This window comes from Oreochromis niloticus, linkage group LG3 (genome assembly GCF_001858045.2).
Source record: "Oreochromis niloticus isolate F11D_XX linkage group LG3, O_niloticus_UMD_NMBU, whole genome shotgun sequence".
In the NCBI taxonomy this organism is placed as follows: domain Eukaryota; kingdom Metazoa; phylum Chordata; class Actinopteri; order Cichliformes; family Cichlidae; genus Oreochromis; species Oreochromis niloticus.
In genome coordinates this window covers 77178181-77206002 of record NC_031967.2, presented here as the reverse complement: position 1 = coordinate 77206002, position 27822 = coordinate 77178181, and the positions used below count along the sequence as shown (strand labels likewise).

General features: G+C 44.8%; 1 protein-coding gene and 1 long non-coding RNA gene across 4 annotated transcripts; one reads left to right on the top strand and one right to left on the bottom strand.

Annotated features, from left to right (window-relative positions):
• Positions 1–174: 174 nt before the first annotated feature.
• On the bottom strand, positions 175–27686 carry nfxl1 (nuclear transcription factor, X-box binding-like 1). Of its 3 annotated transcripts, none has more exons than XM_005464413.2 (25): positions 27592–27686; positions 26359–26537; positions 26085–26276; positions 25761–25870; positions 24943–25073; positions 24475–24519; positions 23048–23181; positions 22411–22496; positions 22250–22325; positions 22023–22120; positions 21680–21794; positions 21479–21603; positions 21267–21389; positions 18676–18766; positions 15930–16050; positions 15419–15575; positions 14332–14423; positions 9766–9787; positions 9133–9255; positions 7442–7596; positions 5265–5334; positions 3440–3544; positions 2487–2567; positions 2346–2399; positions 175–2165 (listed from the first exon to the last, which is right to left on the bottom strand). In XM_005464413.2, the coding sequence occupies exons 2-25, from the start codon at positions 26516–26518 to the stop codon at positions 1968–1970; spliced, it is 2664 nt and encodes an 887-aa protein (XP_005464470.1). In that variant the 5' UTR covers positions 26519–26537; positions 27592–27686; the 3' UTR covers positions 175–1967. The 3 variants fall into 3 exon arrangements, with proteins under 3 accessions (XP_005464470.1, XP_013122211.1, XP_013122212.1); XM_013266757.3 differs by lacking the exon at positions 27592–27686 and adding an exon at positions 27242–27579; XM_013266758.3 differs by lacking the exon at positions 27592–27686 and adding an exon at positions 26939–27225.
• Positions 9243–11127, top strand: LOC112843864 (uncharacterized). The gene is made up of 2 exons (XR_003216404.1): positions 9243–9325; positions 10411–11127. It is a non-coding gene; the product is annotated as an uncharacterized LOC112843864 (long non-coding RNA).
• Positions 27687–27822: the final 136 nt, after the last annotated feature.

Sequence of the window (27822 nt, the reverse complement as noted above, 5' to 3'; positions counted from 1 at the left end):
AGCTGCAGAGTAGCCAAGAGGCGTTTTCCTGTTGACTTCCTTATAACGGGAATGTTTTTGAAACAGCAGAACTGGCGTTCATACTTCAGCATTAGTTTGAAGAGCGGGCGTGGTCTGACTAACAACTCTGAAGGTTACAAAGAAGCTCAATTAGAAAAATGAACACAGGTGGGGTTTTTTGTTTCATTTCGATTTATTTTTTAAGTCTTTAGGAAAAAAGAATGAAAAACATGAAAGAAAAGAAACTTTAAATTGTTTTGCTTTAAACATTTCAGCATGAATATTAGACAGTTGAGTTCCAGTATCTGATGGATTCCTCACAAAAATGACTCTAGGAGATTTATTTCAGATTTTTCCAGTCAGAAACTTCCTGTTGTTCATTTTGTACTTTAAACTTACACAAACATAAAGATTACACATTAGGGAGAATAATGGTAGGTACATTAATAAGGAAATGCATTTAAAGGGAACCAAAGAAATCAATAACTACAACTTAAGTGTTGTTGCGGCGTCAAAATGTTCATCTCTTATTTTCAATTTGAACTTGAAACACATTAAAAAACAATTATGGAGAATATTAAAGGTCGATTAGAGGTTTACCAGGATGAAAACAGGAATCATTAGGATGTGTTTGTTGTTGCAGCATCAGTCTCTCTACTACAACCTCAGTTTCACGTGTGCATGCTTTCTGTGCAGGCATGCACACACATCAGTGAAGACACCCACCCAGGACAGGAGGAGCTGGGCTGCAGGTGGGCACAAAGCAGCTTCTAGACACAGAAGCTAATGTATGCAGATTAAACCAGTTTAAATATCGCCCCACACTGATGTGTAGTGAGGCATGAGCTGAATTCATGGCCTGCCTGATCTAACACTATGCTCCATGTCAGTGTGCATGAAACTGATGATGAGAGAAACCCAGTGGTTCCCAAATCTTTATTTCTGGCCCAGTTAAACCAGCACCACTAAACAGACCCAGTCTCCAAAGGCTCCAACAGCATAAACACAGCCTAGAGGTCCAGTTGAGCTGGCAGCTATTGCCATCTGTCAATCACAGAGACCACGCCCCCACTAATGCAAACTTTAAGCCTTTAAACAGGTGACACATAGTAAGAGCCAACAACCTTACGGTTGTGATGAAAGGGTAGAGACAGCATACTTTGAAAAACAAGAATATAATTTAAATCAGAATAAAAAGTAGAGGATCAATGATGGAGCCATGTGGAACTCCACAAACACAGTGACGCCCCTTTCAGGTTTTTGATATTCTCAATGACCTTGTTGGTTACAGCATTTCTGTACATGTGTTATGAAGAGGGAAATTAGCTAAAGAGCCCAAAACTATTTTAATATCAGATTGTAAACATATTTATTTCTGTAATGTTAGACAAATTAACAAGGGACTGGCTCACTGGAGCCTCAAGGGACATTAGTTAAACTGCAGTGCTGCTTAGTTTGGGAACCACTGGATCAGGATCAGGCCAAATAATTTGACCTTTTTTCACATAATTGAAATATTTGGTAGGTAGCAGAGGGGAAAATCACTTTCCCATAAGTTTTGATCAGACTTAGTCAATCATGCCTGTTACCATGGTCACTGTGTCACATCAGATTATTCCAGAGTCACAAAGTCTTACTTTATGTAACGGAGTGACAAAGGACCACACGTAGCTCATCTTTCACAACAATTTAAAACAGTCAAACTTAACAAAGCAGCTATTTTAATGTTTTTCTTCACTGCTTTCATCTGTTTTAGACTAAAAAACAATAATCAAACTTTTCACTGAATGAAAAAGGAGAAACTTCCTTTTGTTCTGAAACATGAGGCAGCGTTGTGTTGAAAGTTCTAACCATCCAACCTAACCTAAAGCCACTGCTGCTATGGTTAACACAAGGTTCGCAAGGGAAGACTTGCAGCGAGCGTCTGAATGGCAGCAGGAAACAGAAGCTCGCACGTCACCGTCTGCTCAGGCCGACTCCTGGAGGTAGTAGTAGGTGGCGGCAGACAGCAGTGCGCCGCCCAGCGGGACAAGGACAAAGGCGGCACACCTCCTCCACCACCTTGCCGCCTTTAAGCGCTCGTCGTCCACCTCCTCCCTTCTACCCCGCTTCTTGTTCCTCCGCCCTCCTCGCTGCTGCCGCTTCTCGAACGCCTCCAGCTCCTCCTGCACAATAACACAGTTTAAACCCAGCAGCTGGAACCGACTCCGACCACGTCAATTCAACATCCACCGTCATTAATCACACGCAGTTATTATTAGCTTTACATGTTGAAATGAATGTTTTAAAGTCTGAACCTTATCCATTGCTAAAACGTGGTGCAGGTGGAACAACATGAAACTCACCTGAAGCTTCCTCTGCTCCTCCTCCTGAGCCGCTCTTTGCTCCGCCTCCTTCAGCTAAACACACAAACACACACAAAGTGTCAGTGTTTTTGTATGTCCAGGTGTGAATCACTCAGAGTCTGTACAGGTGTGTGTTTATACCTGGCTGACTTTCTTCTGCTGTTCTCTGCAGATGTCGTCACACTCAACAGCAAACTGAGCTGACAGTGAGCACAGCACCTCCTACACACACACACACACACACACACCTAATGTCAGAGTCCTACAGTGTGGAAACTGTTCTCGAAAAAAACAACTTATCCATATTTCATTCCAGATGCTGCAGAGAGTAAATGTATTTGTCTATGCAGGTGTAAACCAAAAACTCACATTAGACAAAAACAATCTCTCTCTCTTATTTGAACACATTGAAGTCAGATCACATTACAGAGGCAGAGCCTTCAGTTTTCAGGCCCCTCTTCTGTGGAACCAGCTTCCAGTTTGGATTCGGGAGACAGACACTATCTCTACTTGTAAGATTAGGCTTAAAACTTTCCTTTGTGATAAAGCACATAGGGCTGGGTCAGATGACCCTGAATCCTCTACAGCTCCACTGTCGACCCCTCAAACATCCAAATGTGAATGTTTTTACCTTTTTAATGTAGGAAATACTGTTGGAAATATGTTGTACCTGCACACAAATCAGTAGATTAGAGGTTGTGACTGTTTCCTAAACTGCTGAGAGTGACAGAGTGAGCCTTAACTGAACTCGTAATACCAGACAGCCTCCTCAAAGTTAAATATAGACAACCAAAATATCCTTAACACCACCAGTGAAATCGTCTATCCAACCACAAATCTAATGAGTGATTATTTTTGCTTTTTCTGGGGTAAATTAAACATGAAGGAATCGTTTATAGTATTTCGACTTCAAGTCCCTTTGAAGAAATGACTGAATGACACTTTAATGATGCTCCATCATGGCTGATAATGTCATAAGAAATAGAGATTCAACCCTTCTTATCCTGACAGACGTCACAGTTACATCACCAAACTGCACAGCTGTTCCTAATAAAGTGGCCACAGTGCTGAGTGTGCGCTACTTTTGGTTTTACCTTCTTGATTCTCTTGCAGGGACACCGGAGCTTCACCTTCTGCTGACACGTCTCCTCACACACACCTGGATGGCACACCTGCTTACAGCGATGGCCACAGCTCAGCTGCGCGCGCACGCACACACACACACACACACACACACACACACGCACACAGATTAATTGTGGCTGCTGCTGAAGCGAGGCAGAGCAAACTTCAGCTCTGTCCAAGAGAAACATGAAGAAACCGTTGAACAGTGAAACGAAACACCGGCTCCGCCCCCACGGTCGCTTTGATCCTTTCACGGTGGAGGAAACGTCACCACCGTCAGTCTTTAGCTCCAAGCAGCTGGACTGCAGCTTGTATCAGACTCTCAGCAATTTCACATAAACTAAAGGCTGAAACTCAAACAAGAACATTTTTTTTTGTGGTTTCTTTTATTTTTTGAAATGATTGTGAAGAGTTTCAACATCTCCAGAGGAGACGAGCTGACTTCTGAATTTATTTCTTTTAACCCGGCGAAGTCCAAGCCAGCGTCTGACGTCTTTGATGGTTAGCAGCACAGAAAACACTGAAGCTTAAGAACCATCAGCTGGAGTTTGTTTTCATCAAAGCGCTGACGTCACAGACGCCACCTCTGTGCCAGTTTAAAGTACCTCTCAAGTGTCACCTGGACATTTGTAATGCTGACATCATCAGCAGCAGCCACACAGTGACCAACAGTCTGACATGTGCTGGTAGCAATGCAGTGCACAGGGAGGAGCTCAGATCAGGTTATGAAAGTTGTACAGGATGAAGGTTAGATAATAATAATAATGATAAAAAAATAATGGGGATGATAATTCCTCAGGGAGGCTCATCTCGCATGCATGCTGCAGTCTTATTGGCCTTTACAGGAGTGCTCAAAGACGCCCCACACATACACACACTGGGTGCACAGAGAGAGAGGAAACACTCTTTCTAGAGTTCCTAGAAGACCTGATGTGGAGGTAAACTCAAATCCCCATGCTTTTCAACTTCTGTATATGAAAAAAAGAAATATTTGCTAAGTTTTCTTTTTCTTCTGTAATGATTTATGAAAACACACCTCCGCTGCTTCAGACCTGCAGGACTTCACAGGGTTACACCGATCGACACGCTGAAATAAACATCTTAAGGGTCTTTAAATACTTTATGGTTCTTACTTCATGGGAACATTTTGGGATAAATCATTTTTCAGATCAGCCAACTGAACGCAGAGAAAATCGAACTGAGAGGCTGAAACCTGCAGAAGAAGAGAGTCTAAACACTACAGCGCTGCGGCCGCTCCGTGTTTGTTATTCCTGCTGTGTGTGTGTGTGTGTGTGTGTGTCTTGGCTCTTCAGAGCTGAAGTTACAGCCGAATGAAAACAGCGTTCTGACAGAAGGACGCACACGAACCACCGCACTGCTCAAACATTTTACTTCGTGTGTGTGTGTGTGTGTGTGTGTGTGTGTGTGTGTGTGTGTGAGATGAAAACACTAAATCACTCCCAGGTGAAAGGAAAGCACGAGTTTGAGAGCGAGACTGTTGCTGTTCAGCTGGCGCCACACGGCTAAAGCGATCAGAGCGATGGCGCTGAGCGGACGGTGTTGTGTTACTTCTGCTGTGTCACTGACGATTATTGACCATTGATAGGACGAGGGAGAAAAACAGGAGGCGGGAAGAAGGAAGAAAAGAGGAAAGGAGTGTAGCAAGAAAAGAAAGAGTTGGGACCTCCAGAGCGGTCACACTTTAATGGCACTCAAAGGCTGATAAACTAGTCCCATGATGCACTGGGGCCCTTAGGGAGGCCACCACAGATGGAGTGGGGTCGGTGCTCATACCTCTTTGGGACACTGGTTGTTGCAGGAGCTCAGGGCCTCCTTGGTCTGCTCGTCGGCTGCGGTCAGCTTCCTGCAGAGAGAGCGATCGATCGGTCAGCAGCAACACTGTTAGTTCACTCACACATGTTTTATTAGTGATGAGCTGCTGATCACCCGGAGCCAGCGCTCACAGCAGCAGATAAGAAGCCGTAAAGTAGTGACTCTTCATCGCCTCTGTGTTTATGCTGCTGCACAGTGACACTAGCTGAGCGTCGGTACCTGCAGACGGGCTCTGACACACACCTGGAGCAGGAACAGCGACGCTCTCAGGCTGCCCTCTTTAAAGCCAGCTTACTGACACACCGTCACACTTTCACTGATCCAGGCCTCACCTGAGCAGCACTCACCTTTGACCTTTGTGTTTCAGACGTGCTAATGTCCACACACGTGTTTATATCAACAGAAAACAGCCTCACATGCATCGTCGGGCCTTCTTTTCACAGCCTGAATCAGTTTATAACTCACATGCTGATAAGACAGACGCAGATCTCTCTCTGAGTACTGCAAGCGCCTCTGAATGAAGGCTGGACGATCCAGCCAGTCCCTCGACAGCATCGTCCTGATGCAGTGAACCGACTGTTCAGAACGTCTTGTGAAGTGATGTCGCAGTTAAAAACATCCAGCTGGAACAAGCCTGGACTTGCCTCACGGCACGGTTTGGAAACCACAGCTGGAAGTGAGTTGAGCCCTACAGAAAACCACTTCACACTTGTTCTGTTGTTGTGTTTTGCACCTCAGGGCCACCGTAGACTCGGGAGATGTTCCAGATTTGTCGCCGAGTGTGAGTATGTGCCAGACTTTACAAAGAACTTCAGTTTCCTCAAACACGCCTCCGCTCATACAGACATTATTTTACACATGAAGGTAGGCAAGAGTGTTTCAATTAAATCTTCTATTGACATATAAGTGAAAGGTCTTAAATAATCAGGCCACATCTGATCTTAATGACCTTAGAGAACTGCATCACTCCATCAGAGCACCCTGGGTCTACACCGGGTGTTTCATCTTTCCTCACTATGTGTTTGCCACCTCTGTCCATTGAATTATTCGTTTTTATTAATCTCCAGCTCTCCCCCTCAGCTTGTCTTCGTCCTGTCTTCATCCTCACACCCCTCACTGCAGATGCCCCCCTCCCTGAGTCTGGCTCTGCTGGAGGTTTCATCCTGTTAAAAGGGAGTTTTTCCTTCCCAGAAATGTTTCTTATTTGTTAAACCACTAAGCACTGATCTGTAAATCATTCCAGCGCTGTGGCTACACATAACAGAAAACCTAACAAAGAACCAAATTTAAATTGTGCCTTTAGGCGCTTTGTTCCCTAAAAAACAAATCACACATCACTCGCTCTCATTCCTTTAGTTGAATCTATGAAAAATGCCAAAGATTAAGCAGTTTTACGGACATGAAATGGGATTTTTGTACCAACAAGGTGATTCCCAAAGAGCTATTAGCTGAAAGCTTGGCATATCTCAGCATGCTGCACAGTGTGTCCTTAAAGAAGGAAACTGGACAAGTGGAGGACAAAAGAAGAAGTGGCAAATCTAAAAAACTATCTGCAGCAGATGGACTGTGTCTGAGCGCGACACAGGACCTGTCGCTTCCCCTGATCCAGCTACACGTTTTAATAAATCACCGTCGCACATTTTCCAAGCAAAACAAAGAACGATGGGTGACTCGAGACTTCTTACACAGCACTGATATCAGGCTCTGTTCTTACTCATCATTGCAGTCTGACAGACTCAGCTGGCTCCCTCTCCATATAAAACACTGATATTACTTCTCTTTAAACGCATTAACATCGACCATCCTGATAGTCTCAGGCATTTTTGTTCCTTCTGCTTCAAATTATGCAGCAAGAAGCTCCGCTTTGATTTAAAAAGAGGAGGGTAAAAGAAGAAAAAGCTTCTACCTGATGAGTCTGTCACCTTTAAACAGCGGTCGTGACTTTATCGCATGTTGCTTTGTTTTGTCATTTCAAACGAGGCTGTTCATGTTTCCAGTCATGCCATCACTCTCCCTTTGTTTACATAATGTAGGGAGTGACTTGTTTTGTTTATTCAGGTATGACAAATCTCATGTCAGCACACAGGAGTTAAGATTGTTTAATAACAGGAAGTTTTCGTATGTGTGTTTGTACTGACGTGCACTCCACATAGAGCAGGCTGATCTTGCAGTGGCACCGCTGGCGGATCATCTGGCTGCAGGGGGGGCAGGCGCCTGGGTGACAGGGGCGGGGGCAGGAGTGAGGGCAGCCGGATGGGCGGGGCTTAGAACAGCTCTCCTCACACACCTCACACTGCAGAGAGATGAGATCAGGTGAAGCAACCAGCAGAATTGCTGTGAGTAACAAACACCAGAACATTTCACAGAGTTTTCTCACAGGTTCGCGGAGTTCCACAGGGCTCTGTTATCGATCCTCTACCTTTTAATTCACATCTAAAATATATACATGTTTGTAAAAGCACAAGATTCCTCACACCTCATAACAAATACACTGTTTAAATTTTAATTGGGCTTACAGATTGTATTATTATGGGCGTGGCCTCTTTAACTGACAGGTGGATGGTGACATCAGCTATTTGGAGTGCCTGGAAGGGACCTCGGCACATCATACCAGGTGTCTGTGCGATGACAGTATATGGATCCACAAAAAAGTCCAGAATCCAATGGGTAGTGTCATAGTGGCTATTAGTGGAGCCTCAAAATTAAACACAATATTTCAAGGACGTTTGTGATCAGACTGGATGATGTTTTATTGGTGACTTTAGCTTGGTGACTCGTGCAAACAAAAACAAGGGGATTTTCCATCCTCTTCCAGTAAGATAATGTTGCTGATGACTGTCTAAGTCTAAGTGTGAATGTATTGCTACAAGGTGCCGGCAGCAGCAGCACTGCAGTGACACAGCAGTGACACAGCATTATATCCTGTAGTCCAGGTCGTGTTTTCAGTAAAGTAAACATGATTACTTAACACTTTAAAGACACAGTAACTAAATCTTATAACAAATTACATTTCAGTCCTGTTGACCTTCATCAGGGACTTGATTGTAATTCCTTGAATGTGTTAGTGATAACCCAGACAGTGTGAGGGACTTACATTTAACTGTAAACATCACCACCGTCAGTCTGCAGCTCCAAGCAGCTGGACCGCAGCTCATACCAGACTCTCAGTGATTTTAACTGTAATGTAAAGGCCTGTTCAACTGTAATCCTTCACCTGTTACACCGCAAAAGTCAGGTTATCATAAACATGTAGTTTGTCACATAAAAAACAAAACAAAACTATAATACATTTCCTCCCTGGGATGTCGTACTCTTGGGTCGCTGTGTGTAACCAGCTGCTTACGGCCCTGCTTTTTCGTCACTAATGTCTATCCAGTGTCATTTGAAATACAACTACAGCGCTCCACCAACGCTCGCTGGGTCAGTAGTTTCCTGCTTCACAGTCCGGTTGTGCTCAGTGGTGTGTTTGTTGTTTCCACCTTCAGCAGGAGGAGTTTTCTTAGATGTGTGCAAAGGATTACACTTTTGTGGACATATCCAAAGTAGCTGTGTTTTTTTCTAAATCGCCACTGGAGGCTGACTCACTGTCAGAGCTGCTGCTGTTGTACCTGCCAGGAAATGTGAATATCTATTTAAAAATATCTGTAGAGGTATTATTGTGACTTACATGTCCTAGCAGCTACGTCCATCTATTATATACAGTCTCTGGGGACTGCCCAGCGTTTGGTGCCAGTCTCAAGTGGCTGACAGAGGAACAGCAGTTTCTGTTGGTACCATCATTTATTATTTAATCACATTTAATTAACAGACATCTAAACAAGGTCCTTACTGGATTGCCACTGTTAACCAGGTGACACTCTCTGCTGCAGGAGTGGTTGCTGCAGGTCAGAGGTCGTCCACAGGGTCGCTTGCAGGAGAAACGACCCTGACGATGACACGGCACCGGGCTGACCTGCCGAGCACACACAGAGTTCAGCACAGACGCCTCCATCATTAGAGGCATCTGATGACCTCGTCTGGAGGTGAACGAGCGCCTGTATATGAGTGTGTTGAATACCAAACGACTAAATGAGATGAAATGCAAGAGAGAATTAAAAGAGCGAGAGAGATACAGAGAAGGACAAAGCAGATGAATAGAAGGAGGAAGGAGTGAATGAGGAGGAGGTCAGAAGGACAAACTAATAATGAACGGCGTTTGGAATGAGGGAACACGATGGAAAGGAAAACATTAAGGAGAGGAAGGACGGTGGGAAAGTAGGACAGATAAAAAGAGGAGTGCAGGGAGGAAGTAATAAATCTACCAAGACAGATACGTGGAGCTTTCGTGCTATGCTGGAAACGAGTGTCGATGACCAGAGAGGAAGAAGTGGTGAAAGCGTTACGCCGCATTATCGTCAGTAGAGCTTAAAGAAACAGGAGGAGGTAGAGTGAAGGTGGAGGCTGTGACGATGCTGGTTCTTACCTCGTGTTCTCCGAAACAGGCCCTGAAAGACAAAAACAAAGACTCACTGCATCGTTCACCTCCACTCATCATTCACACCGAGTGACCTCGCTAGGGTTCAAATGTTTACTATCATCACTCAAACTCAATGTCCGCTCGTTTGCAGACGATTAGATACTCAAAGTCTGTGCAGTTTTACGAAATTCTGAAATTGTGCCACAATTTGTAGATTCAGTTTATTTCCTCCGATCGTTGACCCTCTACCGCTATAAGATGCTATTCTCGTACCCACTCATGTCACTGACTTGCTGCCAAACAACCTGATTATCTCTAACATCTTCCTCCAGCTGTTCTCTTTTGTTGGGACGACATGTTGGTGCCAAATTCACTATAATATTTAGAATATTTTTCATTAGATTTTGATAAAAAAAATAATAAGAAATAGTGTATCTGTTTAGACAAACAACGTAAATATGGTTTTATGATCACAGTATTCTGCTTTCTTTGACATTTTAAACAGTGTCCAGACACCTTGAAAACATTTTTTAGCCGTTTGGGGTTCAGCTTTTTCCTTTAACTTAGTGTTTTATTTTAACCTGAAAGGTCTCCACTCGTTACAGGCATCCAATCACTTCCATTCATCTGATTTATTTCCATATTTTCCAGTGGACGAGGAGATTGACGGTGACCTTAATAAGAAAAGATGTAATCACAACTGGAAGAAGCCGGAGCAGCTGGAGGTCGAGGGATGATGTGCCGACGTGATGAGAAAACAAAAATAAATAAAATCATTGACTTAATTAAATTCAGTTTGGTTTTTTAGATACGTCATCTTATTTTGACTTTGTTACTATGTTCAATTAGCATTTTAATGGCTGAATTGTTTTATTTTAATGTGCGCTGAAGTCAGAATGGACTTTATTGCATTTTTTTTTTTTAAATGTTCTTTTATAATGTTTACAGAACATCACGGGGGGGTTGGGACTGTTTTGAAATGTGCAGAGCTCAGCCTGTTGGTTGATTATCTAACCCTTCCTGTTTTTCCGTCAGGCACAGATGAAGACAAAGTGTTGACACACGCTGGTTTGTTTGGCTTGCCGAGTTGCTCCAATGCTGTTCTTTCCACATTTTTAATTAACTTTTATCAAATTTTTGCATATTATCCATCGACTTCCATGCATCTAATTTACCTCCATATTTACACTTGCCTCATCAGTCTATCACTTCTTTCATATAAAGTCCCTTCGCTCCCATTCTTCCCATTTACTTCCATATTTTCCAGTTGGTACATAGCATTACTTAGTTTATCTGATACTTCAACTTTTTTTTTCTTCACATTGTAAAACCACATTTGCATTTCATCCCTTCGTTTCCATCCATCAATTTAAAATCACCCATTTTCCAGCTGCTCATGCTTTGACTTTCACTTGTAGGAAACTTCACCATCTATTCCATCCTTTCTTTTGTAAGTGTCCTTGTTGTTTGTATAGTTCCCAGCTGCCTCAGCTTCTGCTCCGTTCATTAACTTTATTTCGGTTAGCGGCTCACATCCTGTCACTATTGTGAACAGAGATACTAAAGACCATCCACTCACCTCTATATTCTCCAGCTCATTCTATTAAACTCAGTTTATTCTACTTAATTTCAAAAATGTCTGTTTTGTTTTTACCAACTTCAATCACTTTTTTAAACGATCCATTTACTTTGACTCATTACGCGTCGACCTTACGTCACCTCGGTCAGTTCATGTAAACGCTGTGTGATGGTGAAAACAGCGATGACCTCTTTTTCACTTCACTTCTTCCAACTCAATCGCCTCCCACCATTCACGGCCGCTTTGTCACATCACTTGATCACTTTCCGGCACATTTTTAGAAAACGTGACTGAACCTGCGTGACCCCCGGTTCATTTGTGTTCGCTTTGCCTCGACATGCCGACGCAGAGCCGTGGACGACCGGCTCCAGCACAAGTTTGACTCAACATCGTGCGTGTGTGTGTGTAGGGGGGATACAGCGGTACAACAAAAACTCTAAGGCTCACAGTGGTTCTCACACACCCACACAGATGGCTGATGTTGGTTGTTGACTGCGTCACTGAGCTGCAGGCAGCTGGCAGGCCGAGTGTTTTTTAATCTCAGGTCTAATGATTCGTGACGGGACCAAAGCACCTCAGTGTGTGTGTGGGTGTGATTTCTGTGTGTGTGTGTGTTTAGGGGTTCTGGGCACCACATGATGAAAACACTTTAATTATTTAAAAGGCCTCCAGCTCCTCGGTTAAGCTTGGTTCGGCGTCTGCAGGGAGCCCGGCGTGTTACATCATGTTTTACATATTCATTGAAATCTAATTTAAGAAAATGTGAACCACTGTAAGCTCGCCCCAGCACAGAAACACTTTGATTTTCTGGTTCTGCACATGTTAAATGTTCTGAAAAGTAAACTGATCCACGTTTGCTTCTTTGGCGATGCTGATCAGAAACATGTGACTAAGTTTTCTTCACCGGTCTGCAGCAAATGTTTGCCTTTCATGGACATACGGCTCAATTCTAAAAGGAAAAACACTTTTCTGAGACTTCTGACAGGTTCATATGTTGACTGGAAGCATGCACTATGCAGCAGGTTCAACATATCCAGGACATCTTTCTGTTATCTGGGTTCTTTTACCGAGCTGTGACATGAAGCTGGTTATCAGCCTAAAATTATATATTACAAACTCCATTTAAAAGAGTTAGCATGTGATGAGTGAAGTGAATGAGAAGCTGTTGTTAAACAGACTGAAGCACCGGCCATACGTCCCTGGAGACCAGTCAGTAAAGTCCAGCAACCTCCACCAACCAGTCATTCTAACTTTCATTCACAAAGAGATTGATGTTGGGAATATAGGTTTTCGCCAAGCGACCGCTGGTTGTCATGGATGCCTGACAGGTCTCTAGGTCTGTGTGATGGCTGCTTAGGATAACATAACCATTTTAAACTTGTACAACATTAAGATGTTTTCAAACAGTCTGACGAACAGAAAAAAAAAACCCCAGGGTAAAATTCCTCCTAACCTTAGACCGTCTCGATCCCCTCTGACCATCTACAATCTCAGGGATCTTCAAGAAATCGGACTTCCTTCTACCACCTGCCGCTGGATCAGAGACTTCCTGTCAGACCGTGTACAGAGAGTTAGAGTGGGGCCTCACCTTTCCTCAGCCCTCAGCCTCAACACCGGCTCTCCACAAGGCTGTGTACTGAGTCCCCTACTGTACACTCTGTACACACATGACTGTGTTAGTACCCACCCAGACAACGCAGTCATCAAGTTTGCAGATGATACCACCGTGGTGGGGCTCATCTCAGGGGGAGATGAGACGGCGTACACAGCTGAAGTTCAGAGGCTGTCAGATTGGTGTGTAGATAACAACCTGGACCTCAATACCACCAAGACAAAAGAACTGGTGGTCGACTTCAGAAGGAGGAAGTCTGAGCTGCAGCCTGTCAGCATCAACGGGGAGTGTGTGGAAAGGGTCTCCAGTTTCAAGTTTCTGGGTGTGCACATAGACACAGACCTCCAATGGAGCTCTAACATCTCTGCGGTCTTAAAGAAGGCCCAACAGCGTCTCCACTTTCTGAGAATCCTCAGAAAAATGGACCTGAAGAAGGAGCTGCTGACCGTCTTCTACCGCTGCTCCATTGAAAGTGTGCTGACATATTGCATCGGTGTATGGTTCTCCAGCTGCACCACAGCACACAGAAAGGCACTCCAGAGGGTCATCAGTATGGCCCAAAAAATCATTGGACATCCTCTTCCCTCCCTGAAGGACCTGTACAGCACTCGCTGTCTCAAGAGGGCACGCAGCATCCTACAGGACTGTACACACCCAGGACATCGGGTGTTTAAGCTGCTGCCGTCTGGCAGGAGGTTCAGGCTGCTGAGGTCCCGAACAAATAGACTCAAGGACAGCTTTTACAACAGGGCAACAGCCCTGATCAATGCAAATAGCTGACCTGATTGGCTACATCCCTGGACTTTTTTTAGGGGGAGGTAACAATGTTTAAAACAATAACAATAATAATATTTATATTTATAACAAGGTGCAATAATAATTAATGTGCAATAATAACAGTGTGCAATACACATAACACTTATTCTTCTTTTTTATTTCTAAGTTAATATACTGTGTTGTGTTGTTTGTGTTGCGTTGTGATGTGTCATATCGTGTCGTGTTGTGTTATATGTAGTGCCGACGTAGGACAGTTTTTCCAATTTCATTGTACTATTGTACTATGTATGACTGTGCAATGACAATAAAGAATTATCTTATCTTATCTTATCTTAAGAAATGGTGACGCTATTTTCCATAGATCTGATTGGTCAGTAGGTGGTGATGTCATACCTTTTAACATCTTATCTAAAGTACGACCTACACTGGAGCAGGATAGGTGTCAACCTCCCTAGGATTAAAGCAGAGTTAACTCAACAACCACTAATCCTGTTTTGTAGGTGTCTGCAGACTGCTCTGTGTTAGAGTTCACGTCTACCTGCTGCTGTGATCAAGAAGAAAGTGAGAGTGTGTGTGTGTGTGTGTGTGTGTGTGTGTGTCTTACGTCGGTATGGGTACTTGGCATGGCGGGCAGGGCAGAGCCTTCTTGACAAACGCGGGTTCAGACGGCTGCTCCCACGGTCCGGCTAAGTGAACCTAAACCACATGGAGAAAAAACTTGTTGGTGGAGCAACAGAAACACTTTGTCCTCTGTGTTTTCTCTCTGAGAGGAAACGGGACATTTTCTGCTTTATGGAGCTCATGATGGTGATAAGATGTTTGATAACGGCGCTCGTAAACACACAAAAGTATGCACTCGAGTCCATGGCATCCAGATCTGAATAAAAAGTACTTCAGCATCAGCTTTAAGCACCAAAACTCTGAGAACATCTGCAGATTATTAAAGACGCACTCAGATTTATCTGTGAATTAGATCCATACTAACAATCTAAATCTGGAAAGTAACTAAACTACGTTACATGTGCAGCGTCACACAAAGTGAAACTTCCTGCTAAATCTGACTGTACAAGAAACAGGAAATGGAAGTAATTAGTTACTTTCCAGCAAAGCAGTCATTGTTTTTATTCGTTTCATTCACTTTATATACATTTAAAGCTCTGAAATGATTCTGGTGATTGATTCTATTTAACACAAAGAATCTGGAAACCAAAATATGTGCACGGGAGAAACTTTGATACAGCAGAGCTCGGTCTGCAGCACAGATAAACACATGCTCACACCCGTCCTCCGCAGAGTCCCTCAACCTGTGAAAAACACTGTGTGCAGGTTTTCCTTAACACTCTTTAACCTTTAGAGGCAAATAAATGTTTTTCCTATTTTTAAATGTGAAAACAGTCTCAGGCACGCGACATCTGTCTCTCTCAGCGATGCTCGTCACGCTTCAGTTCATCACTCCGTTTCTAATTAGACACTTTGTCTTCTGGAAGTAACTTTTATATCAACGTTTTCAGAGTTTTTCCTTTTACATGTAAAAGCATCTGAGGTCACAGCTGTTGCCTGTACCTCATGTGTTTGGTGGTTTTGTCAGAGGTCAGCAGGCTGCACATCATTTTTCCTCTCTTATCACACAGCCTGAGATCAGCACAGATCCCAGAGAAACAAACACACGAGGACCTGAACTGGTCCTTTACCTGCTGGGACTTGACCAGCACCACGTCGTGGCAGGGCTGCGGGCAGGTGTGGCTGCAGCCGGACAGCGGCAGCAGGCAGGGCTGCTTGCAGGGGGGGCAGGTGCCGGGGTGGCAGCGGTGAGCCTCTCGGGTCGGGTGGTGGCAGGACGGAGGACACCTGAGGACAGCAGATGAAACTTTAGCGAGACCTTTCTAATTCCTGCTTTTCTTTTCTCCCCGTACCCAAAGCCAACAGGAGCAGCTCATTACGGGTCAACGATCGGCCTCGTTACAGCAGAGCACGATGAATAAGAGAGTAAAAACAATTAAAACTCAGTTAAAGCACATCCCGCTGTGGCTCTCAGGCATGTTTTAATCAAAGCTCAGCTCTCAGGAGACGTTGCATAACTGCAGAACTGTTATTTAAGACTGCAGGAAAACATACTCAGGAGTGCTGCGCTTTTAACCTCCTCACTGCAGGTTTGCACTCAGAATCTAAAGCACAGGTGTGTGTGTGTGTGTGTGTGGTTACCTGCAGGCCTCCTTGCAGCGAGGTGGTTTGGTGGTCCTCTCGCGGCCACAGGGGACGACAAGGACTGTCGAGCCACACGTACACCGGACCTCCACCGACTCTGGACATGGATAACAGCTGCCTGAATTACAGAGGGTGACATTAAAGGGCAAATTAACTAATTTTCAGATAAACTGGGGGGAATATGATCATCAGTAACAGAGTTCATCATATCCTCCTATTAAAAATACTCCACTGAGCTGAGGAGGAGCTGAGCAGACCGCCCACCTGTCAGGCACAGATATATTATATTAATGATAATAATAATAATAATAATAACAATAATAATAATGATAATGGATTGCATTTATACAGCGCTTTTCGAGACCCTCAAAGCAATTTACAATTCCACTATTCATTCACTCTCACACTGGTGGAGGCAAACTACAGTTGTAGCCACAGCTGCCCTGGGGCAGACTGACAGAAGCGAGGCTGCCATATCGCGCCATCGTTCCCTCTGGCCATCACCAGTAGGCAGTAGGTGAAGTGTCTTGACCAAGGACACAACGACTGAGACTGTCTGAGCCGGGGCTCGAAGATATATATATCTTCTTCCACCTGATGATTACAGAAAGCATTCCCTCATCCGGTTTTGTCTAATATGTTTAGTAATATTACTACAAACAAAGCCACGTTCTTCATGACAAACACGTCTCTGAGTCTTTCCTGTTCAGCAATCAGATAAGCTGCTGCTGCTCTGTGAGACTTTGACAGGTCTGCCTGCACGGCGTCAGTCGACAATCACTGCTGTGAAGACTTCCATTAAAATAACACACCGAATGTTTGGCAACAGATAGGACTGAGTTGGAGACTCGTGTCTCACAGCTTGTGCAGATAAAAACTGAACAGCAGATGCTTTTCCTTCTAAAGGAGTGATGTCCAAACCAGGAGCTCTGCTTATTTTTAGACTGTGGGGCAGGAGAACATCTGTAGTGCCATCGATGGACAAAGTAATGTAGGCTGAACTTAAAGGGGACATCTTCTTGGGCTGCAGCTGGTGGTGCTAGTTTTGTTCTGCACTGGAAGCTCGATGTTTGCTCGGGCTAAAGAGGTTAGAACTGGTTCATGAGCTGCAAAAGCTGAGCTCACAGTGGCTGCAGAGTAGAACAAAGACAACCAGCTGCAGTCCAAGATTGAGTTCCTCTGCAGGATGAGAGACTCCTTGGAGAACCAACCAACCAGCTGAATCTGGTTATCTGTGTCCTTCTGGGAGAGCCCAGACATCCTCCTGCTGCTCGTACCAAAAATATTCTTTCTGTAAGTCACCACGTGCAGCTGATGGATACAAACACAGGTCAACCAGAAAACCCATCAGCCTCACTTCCCCTCTGCTCCTCTCTTTTCTCTTTACCTTTTCAAGATCTCGACACATGAAGATCTAAACTTGCAACTCCACCCAAACCACGAGCGCCACTCAACCCTTTAGCAACCAAGAACCACCGAACAAAACCGGCTGTCCTGAAATATCCTGAAACCAGGGCAGCCTGGTGGAGGTCCTGCAGTCCACCAAAGAGGCAGCCGATTATGTCGGCCTGTTATTTACTTGTTGCAAAGAAATCAGCAATTAAAATCTCTGCAGAGGAAAAACTTTAATCATTGACTGAAGAAAACATGTCCTCCCCTACGACCACAAACAGGATCCAAATCTGTGGGGAAACAATGTTCCCACTGAAGTGATGTTAAAAAGTAAACATGGGGTTGGGTGGTTTTGTAGTTTCCATAGTTACACCAGTCACAATATCAAAGTTTACCTCTGCAGGTCAAACTAAACCGAACTGATGCCTCAAAGTTTGCAGCCTCCCAGTGAGGAAACACACACACACACACACACACACGGCTCAGGGGCAGCTGTTATCTGTGTGGCAATGCGTTGGCAGTGCTGCGACCTTCTCCCTGCTCCCTCTTGAAAGGTCAGAGCAGCCAATCAGCATGCAGTCACACCAATAAATTGACTTTAATCTATTCAGCCAATCAAGAGGCGGATGGATGAATAAATTATCTGTTATCGCCCAATCAGGGAACAATAGACGCAGGAAGCTGTCTGTTATTCAAACACAGACACACACAGAGCTGAATGTTTGGGAAAAAGTTGACCTCTGTTTCCTGCTGATCGTCATTAATTCCCTTTATCAAAGACTCGAGAGTGTGTGTGTTTTTTCCTGTGCTATCAGCTGGAAGAAATGTCAGCGCACATGCACACACACAAACGCACACACACACACACATTTACACACACAGTCTCTTAAGTAGGCCAGAACTTCTCCTCAGTTTGACCTCTCACCTTCATCCAGCTGTGAATCATTCAACACTTCACAACCTATCTGACAGACAGGAATGTGATGTGACGTGTGTGTGTGTGTTGAGAAGTTTGAGGTCCGTCCATGTCTGCTCAGAGACTCAAACTTTCTTTACTGCTGGCCTGTAAACGTGTTTGTTTCAGCTGTGAAGTTTAACACAGGGAGTCTGGCTGACTGCTGGAGCCTCCGGTGGACACTAGAGGAACTGCAGCTGTTACATCAGCACTGACTTGAGCTTCAGTCTCAGCTGAATGTTGGGAAACGTAGGTCTGATAAATGCAAATGATCACCTATGAAACTGAGCCTGTGACCAAATGAATGATCATCACTGATCCATTCATTCCAACTGATTTGAATGCCACTGTGATTCTGCACAATGTAATCTATCTAAATGTAATCGGATTACTTACCTTGGTGACAGACTGAGGGACACTTGTGGTTCCGACAGCCCAGGGTTCGGCCGCAGCTTTGGTCGCAGGGGGGACAGTTACCGGGGCAACACTGAAACACAAAGCATCATGGGAAACAGGTTTATCTCTAAAGCACTTCTTCTTCTACTTCTTTAATACAGGCGACCACAGCTTGTCCTCCACAGTGACGGAGGACTGCTCTGCTGTTTGGCGCCAAAATCATCAAACATGTGAAACACACGTCATCACATTGTGTTATTTCACACAGCTATGAGTAACTCTGTTCACACAGGACTAACAGAGGTGGAGGGCGGATGCAGGCTTGTCTGGGTTTTGAACCCTAAAGGTCATCTCACGAGAGAAAGCGCCAGTCCCTGCCACCCTGCAGCCTCAGGTGATAAGGTTAGTCGGAGCTTTTATTATAGAAATGGAACTTCCTGTGATTTAATGTATCAAAGGTCGTATGAGCTCCGCCCCCAAATGTTCCAGATTAATAAGTTATATTAATCAGCCGACTACTTTGTACTTGCTGTCTACACTCTGAGCTCCTCAGAACAGATTTACCTGTTAGTCATGAAGCGTGTGGACTCTGTGTTTATTTAATCAGGTTAACGTGATGGCCGCTCCTCTGCAGGGAGCCAGGATTTTAAGAACCGGTCGATCAGATTTTGAGCTCCACTCATTGAAGAAGCTGCAGACTTTGTGAGCTCAGAGTCCTAATAAAGAATGATGTACTGGGACTCCCATGTAGCTGGACTGGAGTTTGATTATTTAATTTGCTTTGTCTGTTTGGCGCAATCCATTTTTCCAGCTTTAAAATCCTGTAAATGTCACGTCTCCACTGAGAAAGAGATTTTCATGCTGACGTTATAAACACTCTGCTGGATCAGACGGGGTAGAGGGGGTCTCAGGTGGCAGACACCAGCTGCTGCTAACCATCTTCCACAGCTTCATAAACATCTTTTACTTCTTCTGCGAACACGTTGTTTTCCAAATACTGCTTTGAGTGAACTACACAAAGAGCGACTGTGGGGTTTCACAGGGGGGCACACTGCTGAGAAGCAAACAGATGAAGTAGATTTATGAGATAAAACGAGGAGTTTGATGGGCAAATGAAAGCTAACGAGATCGTTTTATAAAAGAGCAGGTGCAATAACATTTACCAGAAAAAAGGGAAAATCTGCAGCTGTTTGGGCTTTATTAAGTATTTAAATCCTAAAATCCTGTTGGTACCAAACAACAGTTTGAGCCACAGGATCAGACAGCGAACATTAAAATGACTGAAAGCGCCCATTTAAATCTGAGCAGGTGGAAACGTCCCCGTTGGCCCCACGGGTCTGATAGCGGGCGGATTATTAAACCTCATCATGTCACATGTCAGACGTGGCGTCAGACAACCTTTTCCTATCAGATTAAACTCGGATCAGATGCCATCAGGGTGGCATTTACGCCACAAAAACGAGACATCGGTGCCGTCACGATCAAAGCGAGGCACCAGGACGAAAGCGTGGGTTTCCCTCTGCGAGTGATTCATTCATTCATTGCTCAGACGTTTCATCAACCCTGTGTTGAGGACACCTTCGCTCTCTCCGAGACCTTTAATCCACCAGAGAAGAGGAAGATGGAGGTATGAAGGGTGTGTCATTATGCAACCAGCAGTCACCGCAGCTGATCGAAAATCATTTTTTTACCACAGAGACGCCGACCCGAGAAAATAAACAAGTCTATACAAATCCAGAGGCTCCAGGTGTTTCACTGCAGGAACCATCAGAGGATTTCAGGTGGAACATTAATGTGATCACACTCAGAGTGGAACAAATCTGAGATACTACACACTGAGTGGGTGATCCACACACACACACAAACACACGTCCTCTGGGTCTAACTGTTCCTGCCTGCTGCATCACTTCCTCACCGTTTCTATTCTGATGTGACTGAAATGTTCCCACCTGTGCAGACTCACAGTTTGCACCATGGAGGCCATTATGTAAGAGTTTTACTGGTGATGTGATGATTTCTTTGTGCAGTTCTGCTTGTTTTGTGGTATAAATCAAGTGTACCTGCTTTCTTTATAGCCCTGCTGTTTCACTGCTTCATAAAAACTCAAATTCGCTGAGTTCAGTTGATCTGGAGCCAAGATGAAAGCTCCAAGGCTCAGTTTCTCACGTATGGATTAAATCCAGCACCACAAACCTTAAAGAAAGTTTTTATTTTGGGAGTCAATCTAGTCGTGTGTGGGAACCTGCTGAAGGGTTTCTGTAGGTGAACCAGGAGGATTACTAACAGCTGTCTCCGGGACTCAGTGTGCAGGTGGCTGCAGCTCTCTGTCTCCCTCTGCTGGTTGCTGTGTCGGTCTGCTCACCTTCATTTGAATTGTTTCATGTTCAATAAAATCCCCCAAAACATTGTTTCATTCACATTAATGACTAAAATAATCCTGATTATCTTTTTTTCCCATAATCTAGAAGCCCAGACTTCACAAATGTGATGCTAACCAGTGACAGCTGAGACAGGTGAAGCATTTCCTGCAGCCAGGTGTGAGCTTATGTAGACTGATAGCTTCTAATGAGAACGTCTTAAGGTGGACTGACCTTCCTCCTGCACTGGTGTCTCTGACAGTTCCTGGTTTTGGGACACTTGGAGTCGCACAGGTATTCTTTATGACACGGCATCTGCTTCCTGTATCGGCCACACCTGCACTCCTTCTCCACCTCCTGCAGAGACACAGAGCGGGGCTCAGCGTGTGTGTGTCTGTGCACATGTGTGTATGTGTGATCGGTGTGTGTGTGTGAGAGTGAGAGACCTGTCGGCAGGTTTCGCAGCTCCCTCGGTGACACCTCATGGAACAGGTGTGCTTCAAACATGCCAGACGGCGATCGCACGTGTCGCCGCATGGTTGCACTTCCTCTGTACACGGCAGGGACGACTCTACACACACACACACACACACTTAGAAAACAGTAGCATGGCGTGAAAACCTGTGTGTGTTTGCGTGAGCACTCACTGGTCTTTCCGCATGGACACGTCCTGCTGATGGAGCGAGGACATGGAGGACAGTCGCCATCACAGCACACCTCCTCACAGGTGTGGTTCCCACAGGAGAGGGGAGCACCGCACACCTGCGACAGACAGGTGAATGAGAGGAGGCGGGGCTTCCTGCTCTCAGAATAAAACTAAAGACATCAGACGAACCACACGGGCCCGTTTCCACAGCTTTAATGACTCGTGTTTCTGACTCAGCGAGCAAAGACCACACAGAACATTTCGTCTGGAACATCTGGAGATTCTGGCAATAAACAATCACACAAATCCAGCTGTGCGCTGCTGCTGACACACTGCAAACATACCTGCTGGCAGGTCCAGCGGGGGCTGGCGCAGGGCCTCTCTGACTTCTCTCTGCCGCACACACACTTCTGAACGCTGACTCTGGGACAGGGCGCACACTCTGACACACACACGGGAGAGGGGGCTTTCAGTCGGACATTTTGGACAGCTCACTCGGGACTAATGTGTTGAGTCACAGTGAAGCTTCACACATGTCTGTGTGTGTGTGAGAGACTGTGTGTGTGTGTACCTGTGTGACACGGCTGTGAACAGGTGTGCTGTTTGCAGAGCAACAACTTTCCACACGGCTGCTGACACGACCAGGCCTGCAGAGAGAACACACACACACACACAGTGAGCATGTCACCAACATCCACAGCACGCTGTAAACCTGCAGATTGTGAGGCTCACCTTGTTGCTACAGCGACGGGGGAGGGGCTGTGCTTTGCCACACAAACAAGACACCGACACCATCTTTGGACACGGAGGGCAGGGGCCTGAAACACACACACAGCTTTAAGAACATTTCCACGCTCCCAGCTCAGAGCTGTTTGTGTGATGTGTTTATTGGAGATGTAAAACTGTAAATCTGCTGACTCGTCCTCTGGGGACAAAGCCCAGTTTTTTAAGGATTTCCAGGATAACTCCATTTATCCTTTCTGCATTTTTTTTCCCCCATGCTGCTTATTATTTACAAATGCAGATATATTAAACTGCAAGTAAAACAATAACTCATTGTGGAGAACACTTCACTCCTTTTTCTGCTCTGGGACTCTTCACCTGCATCCTGCTCCAACATGATTGGTCAGGAGCACCAAAACCTTTGTCCAGGTTAATGAGACATCTACATTTTCATGATTAGTACTCAGGTCAGTCGCCCTGCAATACTAGAATCTATCAGTTGATATGAAATATTTTCTCTGTGCTCTTGTGTAGGGAGGGAAAATTGGTAAAGGTGGGTTCAGAGACTAGCTACAGCTGATAGAACTGATCTGCATTATGTTACTTAATTGTGTGTGTGTGTGTGTGTGTGTGTGTGTGTGGTTACCGGGGTGACAGAGCAGCAGGCAGGTGTGTCCACAGGCAGGTTTGAGCTCCTTCTGACAGATGGAGCCGCACGAGTGAGGAACCAGCCATGGATCAGCTGGAGGATCCTGAAGCTTCCCACAGTAACACGTGTACCTGAACACACCACAAAAAAGCTTTTAAACTCTGAAGTTTACAGCCAACATTTATTTTTTAATTCAGTGGCTTCAACACACTGACCTGTACCATGTGATGTGTTTAAAACTTCCCACAGTCTGATTAGTGATTATTTACTGAGATACAAGATTAAAGACAGAAAATCCTCAGCTGGGAAGAGCCCAGTCAGCAGAAACACAACCTCATTTCAATCACACAACAGCTGACTAAAAGGAAACAGGTGAGACATGCTTAAACTTTTAAAGTGACTGAAACTAAACTGAAAACCTAAACTAAATTCAAAAGACTATAAAATGAATCCATGACAAATAATTACAAAAAAAAAAAACTACATGTAATATAAATTAAGCATTTCTATCAATAAATACTGAGATTTAAGCACAAACAGCAGGAAACTACAGTAAGTGTGGAGTGTGGCTCCCCCTGCTGGAGAGCAGCAGCAGCAGCGACCCCATCTGGGTTGTGTGAAGCTGGTCAGCATTCACATGAGATACAACAAAGTGATGTACATTTGCTTTTTCTCTCCAAACTATAGGGCGATAAATACTTGAACAGTGCAGCAGGTGGGAAGTTACAGACACTTCATAGTCAGAGATACACCTGCTCATCAGAGCTCACGTCCAAAATCCTCCCACACCTGGAGCTCAGACTCCTAAATGGTCTGTTGTTATAATTAACAACACATTACAAAAAGCTCCAAACGGCACCAACAGCACAAACAATAGCAGCCACCTGTCAGTCAAAGAGGCCACGCCCCCAACAATAAAAACTTCCAGCCTTAATACAGTTTAAACTGAAAAAAGTGAACTCTGACATGAACCAAAACATCTTTGTATCAGAATGTCAACATGTTTATCTGTGCTGTAAAGCTGGAAATGTTAACATGGGAGTAGGGATGGGTACCGGTATCATGGCACCGGTTCTGACATAAACGGTAGTAACCAGACCGAAGAGCAGCGCACATTTCAGTGCTTTTTTTCCCTGAGATGTCACACACGTTGGATAAGCAGGCAGCTATAGCTGTTAGGTAATTGGAGTCCATGATTTGAACCTCTGCACTGTGTTTGTGCTGTTTTAATGCAATTATCTGACCATATTATCGCTTAATGTTTGTTTTTAATGCTACTTGATTATGTTACTGTTAAAGTGAATTTGATGATAATGCAGATGTAGTAGATTTGCAGAGTGGATTTAGCACCGAGCGTGGCCTGTGGTAACTCTAAAGGACGGGTCGATAAAACTGGGCACACAGGATAAAGAAATCAAACGTACCTGTTGGGGGTGGCACTGGGTGGATACTCTGCACGGCACTTTGGACTGAGGGGAGACCATCAGAAACATTAACTGATGATTATTTCCTTACAACCGACCAATCTCAAAGTGAGTTTTTTTTTTTTAATCAACAAATGTGTGCCTGATGAAACATTCGAAAACACGACTCCATTATACAGACAAGTTTAGCTAGTAAACAGAAACCACAAAGAGGAAAACCAAAAAAAACCCCACAACTATTTCCAATCAATTTTAAACACAAATGTAACAGAACTTTTCTCTGGTTAGACAGCGCTTTATTGGTGCGATCTTATCAGTTTATCAGTAATTAGTTCCATTTAAAATGATGTAATTGTACTGAAGATTCACCCTCCATGCCAAATAATATTTAACCCTTGCCCATGTTTCTGGATTCATCACGTTGGGCTATAGTGGGACTCTAACGTGTGAAGGGCTTTTGTTCCTCACCAGGGCCACGGGTGCTGCTTCTGACCAAAGTCTTCATCAGTGACTGAGGAGACGAGGAAGACCGAGTCTTTGGCCCACTTCTGGATACAGGGCAGGTGGAAGAGGGAGAAACAGCTGGAGCAGCTCCACACCTGGACGCACACAGCCAGATATCAGAGTTCAGTCTAAAGTGGCCTCCCTCTCTGGTCCTTTGAATATTTATATTTTAAAACAAACTGGGAAAAGAGCACATTACACTAACAACCAGCCAATCACAGAACTTCACAGGTTTGTAGAAACCTGAAGAAATACTGGAAAAAGTCACTACAGCTGAGACTCATGGGTAATGTAGTATTATCTACTAGTAGTGGTTGACTAGAGGAGAAGGAAATAAGTGATGAAAGCAAACAGTCTACAGGGTCAAACATAGTTCACTAACTTTTTCACAGAGGATGTCTGAGAAATTATGAAAGAAACATCTTGAAGTGACCAAAATGATCCCAGACACCTCTCCAAGATATTTACTTGTTCTTTTTCCAAGTATTTACTTAAAACTTTTACATAAAAACAATCAAAAAGTAAAAACTAAAGAGAAAAAGACAAGATGGAACAATTCTTTTTAAAAAGCACAAAAACCTGAGACCTGCATGATTACAATTCTTCTGACTTTCTGTGAGATCTGCTTCTATGAATGTGATAAAGAAAAGTAGAAAATCTGCCTCAAGCCTCAAAATGTTCTTCAGAAACCAGAGGACGTCACGTCAGATCAGTGAAGCTGAAATCACTGAAACTGAATCAACACACAGCAAGAGATCAAAGTGTGTGTGCACGTGTCTCACCGCCTGTGTCCTCTTCACCGAGGCGATGCAGATCAGACAGGTGAGCGCTCCGGACTGAAACAGGTCGCTGACGTACTGACCGGTCCTCTGCAGGCCAGTGGCATCCCCACCTACACACGCACACACACGCACACACACACACACACACACACACACAGGGAGTGAGCCGGAATGCCACAACATCTGCGCAGCTTCATATCAGGCTCACCTTACTGTCTTCAAACATCTGCACACCCAGTAAAAACACTGGTAAAAAAATCAGTTTAACCATTTGACCAGTTGATCTTCACAGTGCTGTTGCCACGGCAATGCCTGGCTGCTCACCTGTCTGGTTGGTGTAGGTGGTGAAGGTGGACGCCAGGATCTTCCCTCTCTTTCCTTCCTTGTGGTCTCCATCATCGATGCTGTTGTCGTCTTCATCAGAGGAGGAGGAGCTGAAGTGGCTCTCGACCAATCGCTGAGCAGCAGCCTGGTTGGATTTCCTGATCTCCTCAAACTTGGATTGGACAGCCAAACCTGAGGACCACAGGGAAGAATTAATAAACTCACACCAGCCGCACAGCCGATAGGGGAGTTGGTTCATGGGGTGTTTCATCACCATGCGGAGGTTCAGGCGCAGAGCCCGTCTTCGTTCTGACTCCTCTTCCCGTTGCAGTGCCTGGCCTCTCTCTCTCCTTCTGCAGGGGTCGTGACCTTTCAACCTGAGCCTCCTGACTCCGGCCTCGCCCACGGCCCTGCTGTCGCCAGGCGGGCTCCATGGCAACTGCCTCTCTGCCTCTACAGAGAGCAACATATGTGAGAAATGATTGAAAGAAGGATTCACACACACAAGTTTGCTCTACGCAAGTTTACCCACAATGCACCTTCTGAGATTTTCTCAGTACTACAACTCAGCCTCCACCAGGATTTACTCTGAGGGTGCAAATACTGGATGGCTTCATCAAATCCTCAAAAGTTATTTTTAGGACACAAACAATGAGCTGGGGCTCAGGTGAGAACTTTTCACTGACCTGACTGACTAGAAAACTAGTAGAAAATCCAATGAAAACACTGTAGCAGTAAAAACACATAAGTTCTGAGAGGGCTCTGGTGTAGACATAGAATGAGAGCATTGATATATGTACAATTATAAACTATTGCAGCACTTTTAAACTCGCGTGCATTTAACCACTTATCACCTCTCTCAGGAACTTTAGGTTTTCAGCTTTGAGCCTGACGTCTGCAGATGTTGCCACTGATTCATGGTTATCTGTCTCTGCAGCAGCAGCGTGCCTTTGTTAGTGGATTTAATGCTGCAGAGGTAAATTAGCAGATTTTGGCTGGACCCTGGTTTGCGCGTTAGGGCACATTTCCACGCAGCAGAAGGGTTTTATACGTGATTCAGAGCTGCCTCAGCCTCACCGGAGGCTCTGCGCAGCCTCAGCTTGCTCTCCTCAGGTGCTCAAAGCCGCCTGACACCTGACCGGGTCTTTAGCGGTTACCTGACTACCCCAGCTGTCCCGCTGAGCCACAGCGACAGGAAGCCGGACTGTGTGTCTCTCTCCGCCCGTGTACCTGACCGCTGCACCTGAGCACGTACACAGCAACACGTTTACACCGCGCGCGCTCACGTTAAAGGCCAAATTCACTTCAAAAGTGCTGCTAGCCGGCTAGCTGCAGCAATGCTACTGCCATTCAAACTCCAAGAAAAACCAGGCGGAAACAAGCGTCACTTCCGGTAAACAACATTCACCACACTCTAAATATCCACGGAAGCTTCCAGAATGTTAATATTTAACTCCAAAGACAATCAGAAAACCTCATTTAATGAGCAGTTATGAGCTACACACACCTCAACACTCAGCACAGTGGAGCCAGGTGCCTGATTGTCATGCGTAGTGCAACGCGGTGCATGCCGGTTCTTGTAGTTCTCGCAACCAAACGACGTCTGTGTCGGGTAGTGACAGTCTGTTTAGCGATTTATCCAGGAGTAAAACTACATATCCCACAACCTCACACACACGCACACGTGTACGCAAACGCACACACATACGTGTCACTGCACAGCTTCAACTTTAGTTAC

What these genes read in the sequence shown, in the direction of transcription:
- nfxl1 (XM_005464413.2), bottom strand. Translation starts at nt 26,518, where the DNA reads ATGGAGCCCGCCTGGCGACAGCAGGGCCGTGGGCGAGGCCGGAGTCAG. An exon ending in TTCACAGCCGTGTCACACAG is followed by an intron (nt 22,121 to 22,249) that starts GTACACACACAC and finishes TGTGTGTGTCAG; the next exon opens with AGTGTGCGCCCTGTCCCAGA. An exon ending in CCTGTTTCGGAGAACACGAG is followed by an intron (nt 9,256 to 9,765) that starts GTAAGAACCAGC and finishes TGTGCTCGGCAG; the next exon opens with GTCAGCCCGGTGCCGTGTCA.